The 7,909-nt window shown below is 39.8% G+C and overlaps 1 protein-coding gene across 1 annotated transcript in view; it reads left to right on the forward strand.

Moving 5' to 3' along the window:
• Positions 1-7,636, forward strand: part of LOC103201006 (heparan sulfate glucosamine 3-O-sulfotransferase 3A1) — a 166,353-nt gene extending 158,717 nt beyond the window's left edge. Inside the window, exon 2 of the mRNA XM_007945591.1 lies at positions 7,015-7,636. Within this exon, the coding sequence (XP_007943782.1) occupies positions 7,015-7,636 (622 nt within the window). The remainder of the gene's footprint in view (positions 1-7,014) is intronic.
• The last annotated feature ends 273 nt before the right edge of the window (positions 7,637-7,909 follow it).

The following is a 7,909-nucleotide window of genomic DNA, read 5'->3' on the forward strand; positions in this document are numbered from 1 at the left end:
AAAAAAAAAAAAAATGTAAACCAGGGAATAGAATGCTGGGTTATATTGTATGGACATGTTTTGCTTTGCTGAATATGGCCAGAAATTTCTCTGAAGTTGTACCAATTTACACTCCAATCAGCAGAGTGTCAGTTATTCCTAATCCTTGCCCACAGTTAGAATTTGCTTTTTTATTCTAGCCATTAGGGTGGGTGTGTAATAGTATGGCATTATGTTTTAATTTGCATTTTCCCAATAACTAATTAATTTGAGCTCCCTTATCTATTGACCATTTGTATACTATCTTTTGCACCAGTGCTTATTCAAGTATTTTGCCCATTTTTCTTTTATGCTTTGCTCTTATTAGGTGCCATCAATTTAGTTTTGTTTCATAGTAACTCTATGTACAACAGAACAAAACACTGCCCAGTCCTGCACCATCCTCACAGTCATTTCTATGTTTGAGTCCGTTGTTGTAACCACTGTCAATCTATCTTGCTGAGAGTCCTCCTCTCTTTTCCTCACCTTCAATTTTACCAAGAATCCTGTCCTTCTTTAGGGACTGCTCCTTCTTGATAACATGACCAAAGTACAAGAGATGAAGTCTCACCATCCTTGCTTAAGAAGCATTTCAGGTGTACTTCTTCCAAGACAGATTTATTCATTCTTCTGACTGTTGTTAGGTGCCATTGAGTCTATTCCAACTCATAGTGACCCTAGCTACAACAGAAGAAAACACTGCCCAATTCTGTGCCATTTTCATCATCATTGCCATGTTTGAGCCCATCATCACCACCACTATGTCTATTTTGTTGAGGGTCTTCCTCTTTTTTGTTTATCCTCTACAAAGTTCTGGTAGTCCATGGTGTATTCAGTGTTCTTCACCAACACCATAGTTAAAATGCATCAATTCTTCTTTAGTATTCCTTAATCATTGTCCAGCTTTCACATTCATATTAGGTGATTGAAAATACCATGGCTTGGGTCAAGCTGACCTTAGTCATGAAAGTGATATTGTTGCTCTTTAACACTTTTAAAAAAGTCTTTTGCAGCACATCTGCCAAATTCAATATGTTGTTTGATTTCTTGGCTTCTGCTTCTATGGGTGTGGATTGTGAATCCAGGTAAAATGAAATCTTTGACAACATTGATATTTTCTCCATTGATCAAGATGTTACTTATTGGTCCAGTTGTAAGGATTCTTGTTTTCTTTATTTTGAAGTGTAATCCAAATCATCTTCACTTGCAGCAAGCAAAGTTGTGTCATCTGCATATCACAGGTTGTTAGTGAGTCTTCCTCCAACCCTGATGCCACATTCTTCTTCATATAGTCCGGTTTCTCATAAATATGGGGGAAGGCTAAACTCTGACACACACTTTTTCTGATTTTAAACCATGCACTCTTCCCTTTTTCTGTTTGAATGACTGCCTCTCAGTCTATGTACAGCTTCTGCATGAGCACAGTTAAGTGGTCTGGAATTCTCACTCTTCATAATGTTCTCCATAATTTGTTATGATCCATATAGTCAAAAGACTTTGTATAGTCAATGAAACACTGGTATTCTCTACTTAAGCAAGATCCATCTTCTACCACCACTCAACTTTGCTTTAGTTATTGATTTAAAGAAGCTCTTTGTATATTCTGAATATAAATATTTTGTCAGATTATATGTGTTTTCAATATCATCTTTCATTCTGAAGTTCGCTTTTTTACTCTCTTAATGGGATCATTTGATGAACAGTAGTTCTTATTTTTAATATAGTGCAATTCATCATTTTTTTCTTTACAACTACTTCTTCAAGGTTTTAGGAAATCTTTGCCTTTCCTAAAATCATTAAGATAATGCCCTTTTCTTCCAAAAGCTTTAATGTTTTACCATTCGAATCTACCAGCCAGAGATAAAGGTCAATATTTATTTATTTATTTTTCCACTTGAATAACCAGTTGACCAAGTGCCACTTATTAAAAATAAAATGAGAATAGGTAATTTCCAGAGAGGGCAAGTAGAAGTTGTGGTGAGAGGTTGAGGTATCGAGAAGACAATATGAGAACAGTGGAAACACAAGGAAAAATGACCCAAATTGATAAGAAGCTAATCAGGTAGGAAGGTATCATCCTTTTTTATACTCTCATTCACATATTAGACACACAGTGAACATGTGTGATTGAATGTCATTGAAGGCCCCCTGGTGGTGGTGTCAATCATGGAAGTGGTAGTGGGTACAGGAGTATTCAGACAGTGGTGACTTTATTTGAAGGAAGTCTTTCCTCTCAGATTCTCAGAAGGGCACAGCCATGGAGGCAAGTCTGTCCTGTCAGCCATGTGTAGTGGGAAAGCCCTCTGGATTCTTTTAGTCCTCTTACTATAAATTACTCACTTGATTTAGGGAGTGAGTAGAAAAGAGTAAACTATTAAGCAGGTCTCTCATGGTTCTGCCTTGGCAACAGCATTTCCCACACCATAGACTGACAGCTGCTCAAACCACTCTAGTCTCACAAACAGAGGCTTATCCTAGTGTGACTGATCAGGACAAAATGAAATCCCCAGGATGACAGAGTAGCAAAATGTCATGAATCAGATGCAAGCAGTTTCCCTCTCGGCACAACCACACGCCATAAGAAGAAATGTATCCCTCTTCAAAACTGAGCTCATCTCTCAAACACAATAGCAAGGCAGGCTCTGTCCTTCCAAAGAACTTGGCTTTGCTTAGCTCATGGCTCTGAGAGTAGAGCTGAGACATTCTCACCATCTGAATGTCCTGAACAGATGTAAGGCTAGCCCAGGAATATGGCAGAGAGACCTATTTCTGTTTTTCTCTGTATCCTTGGTATGTGGATCAAATGAGGTTTTCCTGCTAGTTGAGTATTCAGAACACCAAGTGTCATTTGTTTCAGAACAGTGCTTGGTGTGTTTCCCATCTTAATGATCACACTGACACTTCATTTATGGCTCAAATTTCCTGAGCCTTGGCTTTATTATTCTGGTGAGATAAATTAACTGAGATTTTTGTTGTTAGTTGCCATCAAGTCAGCTCCAACCATGGTGACCTCATGTAGAACAGAAGAAAAAGTTGATAGTCCCATATCACCTTCATGACCATTGGTATGCTTGACTTAGTTGTTTGTGGTCACTATGCAGTTTGAGTATCTTCCAACCTAGGGGGGCTCCTCTTCCAGCCCTGCATCAGAAAATAGGAGCTCTGGTAGCATAGTGCCTAGGGCACTTGACTGCTAACCAGAAGGCTGGTGGCTCAAACCCACCAGCCACTCCTAGAAAGGAAGGTTGGGCAATCTACTTCCGTAGTGATACTGCCTCGGAAACCCAAGGAGGGGTCTGACTCTCTGACTCGACAGCACATAACAACAACAACAACAATATATCAGACAATATTCTGTTGTGGTCCATACAGTTGTCTTTGGCTGATTTTTGGAAGTAAATCACTAAGCCCTTCTTCCTATCTACCTTATTGTGAAACCTCCACTAAAATCTATCTCCATGAGTGGTACTGCTATTATTTGTAATACTGGTGACATAGCTTCCTAGCAACATGGACGCCACCACAGTGTAACAAATGGACAGACAGGTGATGGAAACTGAGATTAGAGAGGTTAAATGAGTAGCTCATAGTGGTGACTCTAACAGGCCACAGACCCTGGTTTTCTAAATTCATATCTTCTCCACAAAATCTTGTATATTACTGTATTCCCCATTGGACTGGCAAGAGGGGAAAAAATAAACAGCCTCCTTAAATACTTTGTTCTAATATTTAATTGTTCATAAATCCAAAGAGACTCCTTTAACTAAATTCTATTCATGTAATTGAAGCCCTTGTCCTTTCATTGAGTTCTTTACAGAGGAGGAACTAATGTGTGCCACTACCTCATTGTGATAGTCCTTAAAATACCTGTGAAATTCCTCCTTATCCTTCTTTGGTTCAGGAGGGAACAAATAAACTTCTCTAATTTTTCCTGCTAATTCTCATATCTGCTCATTTCCCCATCTCCATACCTACTACAAATGTTTCCAATTATTATTATTATTATTATTGTAACTTAGAGGAAAAATTAAAATAGTTACATTACTTAACCTAGAAGGTGTTGTTAGTTGCTTTCAAGTCAGCTTCAGCTCACAGCACCTTTATGTATAATAAAAGAAAATGTTGCCCAGTCCTGCATCATCTTTATGATCACTGGCATGTCTGAATTCATTAGTGTGTAGTCCTTTCCGACTTATGGTGTTCATTTTCCAACATTAATCAGACTGTTGTGATTTATAAGGTTTTCATTGGCTAATTTTCAGAAGTAGAACTCCAGGCCTCTATTCCTAGTTCATATTAGTCTGGAAGCTCTGATGAAACTTGTGTCCTATGGGTAGGCCTACTGGTATTTGAAATACTGGTTGCATAGTTTGCAGCACCACAGTAACCCAGAAGCCACGACAATAAGACAAACAGGCATACAGGTGGTAGAGTATAGAAGTTAAGGCCTTTTTTTTTTTTTTTTTGTAAAACCTACCCACCCCTCCAATATTCCAATCTAAGTTCTCATTCACTACTCCCTTTCCCCGGGCGGACTGCATCTACTTCTCATTGTGTATATCTTTGTGCCCCTACACTCTGCCTGGTATTTCTGCAAACTTTCCTTAACACTGGAATGGATATTGGCTTGCCCATCTCATACTAAAGCTCTTTTACAGTGTAGAATGACAGTATGTTTCTCACTCAGGAAGAGAAGGAGGTTTCCAGGTTCTCTTGCACAGTACTAAATCATATCAAGATATGTTGTTGGTGGTGTCATCAAGTCAGTTCAGACTCATAGCAATGCTATGTACAACAGAGTGAGACACTGCCAGTCCTGCACCATCCTCACAATCATGCCTATGGTTGAGCTCATAGTTGCAGCCAATGTGTCAGTCGATCTCATTGTGGATCTTCCTCTCTTTTGCTGACCATTTACTAGTCCAAGCATGGTATCCTTTTCCAGAGACTGGTTCATCCTGACAACATGACCAAAGTATGAGAGACAAAGTCTTGTCATCTTTCCTTCTAAGATGCATTCTGGCTGTACTTCTTCCAAGACAGATTTGTTTGTTCTTTTGGAAGTCCATGGTATATTTAATATTCTTTGCCAACACCATAATTCAAAAGCATAAATTCTTCTTCAGTCTTCCTTATTCATTGTCCACCTTTTGCATGCATACTATGGTTGGCATCAGGCACACTTCAGTCTTCAAAGTGACGTCTTTGCTCTTTGACATTTTAAAGAGGTCTTTTGCAGCAGATTTACTGAAAACAATATGTCATTTGCTTTCTTTACTGCTGCTTCCATGGGTATTGATTGTGGCTCCAAATAAAATGAAATCCTTGACAACTTCAATCTTTTCTCCATGTATCATGATTTTGCTATTTGTCCTCAAAATTTACATATTTTTTACATCATCTATGGGCACTTTTTTATTTTAATTGTGTTTTGTGTGAAGATTTACAGAGCAGATTCACTTTCTATACAGCAGTTCACATACACTTTGTCTCGTGACATTGACCACAGTTTACCACAATGCAGCAGCTCCCCTCCCACTTCCTCCCCATAGTTACCCCTTCCCAGTGTCCATCCCTCCATGGGCTCCTGCCCCCTGAGCTGTCTCCCTGTGCATAAGCAGCCCTTCTTTCTCCCATGCTTGTTGTCTCCAAGGAGTGTGTCTACCTCAGGTAAATGTTCAACTCATGTGCCTGTCTTTTATTTGGCTGGAAACCACAGGTGTGGGTTTGATTCCAGACCTGAAGGGCAGCTACGGGCCATAGTCTCGGTGGTTCCACCAGGCTCTATTGACCAGCAAACCTGGTAACCCCCCCTTTTTTTTTTCTCCCAATGATTTTGAATTTTGTTCCACATTGTTAAAATATGAATTATTCCACAAATAAAATGAATTGAAAAATGTTTCATATTTTTCTATGTCCTAGAGAAGTTTAGGTAACAAAATAATATTTCCATTCCTTCAAAATTTGATGGGTGCTACCTACAAAGCTATTTTATACTGGCACTTTTGAGGGTGAGGGTAGGAAGGAAAGAAGGGGCTTCAAATATCTTCCATGTTTCATCTATGGTTATTAGTCTAGTGTAACATGTTACCTTGTCTTCTGCCAATTTTGGCAGTTAGTATTTTTCTAGAAATCACCAAGAGAGAAGTTGCAGTTATAATTCCAATCTCAAGGATAAGGCTTTATTTAAAGACTATAATGCCATCATGAAGTGGAGTTTACACCAGGAATAAAAGTGAATCCAACATAAAGATATTTATAAATGTTTTTTCTTCTTATCAATGAGTCAAAGGACAGAATGCTTATAGTTCTTGCAATATGTTTCAAGAAGAAATAATCTAATATTAATATTAGCAACATCTCTTTCTTATAAAGCTTGGAATTAGAAAGTAATACCTCATTATTGATACATATATATCTATTCTATAACTATATAATCTATATCTTCTTTATCTACATCTATCTATATCATCTGTATCTATATAAAGCCAAACTCACTGCCCTTGAGTGGATTCAACCCCTCCTTGGGTTTCCGAGGTGGTACCTGTATGGGAGTAGATTGCCCAACCTTCCTTCCAAGGAGTGGCTGGTGGATTTGAACTGCCAGCCTTCTGGTTGGCAGTCAAATGACTTAGGCATTACGTTACCAGGGTTCCCAGATATGGGATTTGGCAATCTACTTCCATCATGATACCGCCTCAGAAACCCAAGGAGGGATCACTATGAATTGGATTATATATTAATATAAAACCATCTATATCCATATCCATATCTATCTATATCTATATTTATATCTATATCTATAGATGTGATTATATACACATATATAATATACATATGGCATCCTCAGGACCAGGCAGCATTTCCATGGCTGTGTATGGAGTGGCAATGAGTTAAGGGGGAGGCTGATTCAATGGCAGCTCCCAACAACAACTATGCAAATCAGGGAATGTCACTCATTGATCAGTCTCTAACATGCCTTTTTCCTTTTCTCAGGGACCTGATGCCAAGAACCCTGGACGGGCAGATCACTATGGAGAAGACACCCAGTTACTTTGTCACGCGGGAGGCGCCGGCACGGATCTCCGCAATGTCCAAGAACACCAAGCTCATCGTGGTGGTGCGTGATCCTGTGACCAGAGCCATCTCAGACTACACTCAGACGCTCTCCAAGCGGCCTGACATCCCCACCTTCGAAAGCCTGACGTTCAGAAACCAGACGACTGGCCTCATCGACACGTCGTGGAGCGCCATCCAGATCGGCCTCTATGCCAAGCACCTGGAGCACTGGCTGCTGCACTTTCCCCTGCGCCAGATGCTCTTCGTGAGTGGGGAGCGGCTTATCCGAGACCCCGCAGGCGAACTGGGGCGCGTGCAGGACTTCCTGGGCCTGAAGAGGATCATCACTGACAAGCACTTCTACTTCAACAAGACCAAGGGCTTCCCCTGCCTCAAGAAGGCCGAGGGCAGCAGCAAACCCCACTGCCTGGGCAAGACCAAGGGCAGGACCCACCCTGAGATCGACCAAGAGGTGGTGCAGAGACTGCGGGACTTCTACAGGCCCTTCAACCTCAAGTTCTACCAGATGACTGGGCACGACTTTGGCTGGGATGGATAACAATATAATTTAAAAAGAAAAGTATTGAAATATAATATATTTTTTTACGAGTTCGTAGAGAAGAGGAGGTTTAATATTTGTGCTGAGAATATTTGTTTCAGTATTTCTTTTTTTTTCTGATGAACGTTAAGAGATTGCTCTCACCCATGCCCCCATCTTAATGTATAACCAACACCAAATATTTGGATAAAAAAATGAAAATTTCACTCATCTAAATGCCTTCAATTCACAGTGTTTATTTTACCTTTTATACACACAATCATAAAGGATAAG

The sequence above is a fragment of the Orycteropus afer genome, unplaced genomic scaffold, assembly GCF_000298275.1.
Source record: "Orycteropus afer afer isolate SDZICR_OR568_19922 unplaced genomic scaffold, OryAfe1.0 scaffold00139, whole genome shotgun sequence".
NCBI lineage: Eukaryota > Metazoa > Chordata > Mammalia > Tubulidentata > Orycteropodidae > Orycteropus > Orycteropus afer.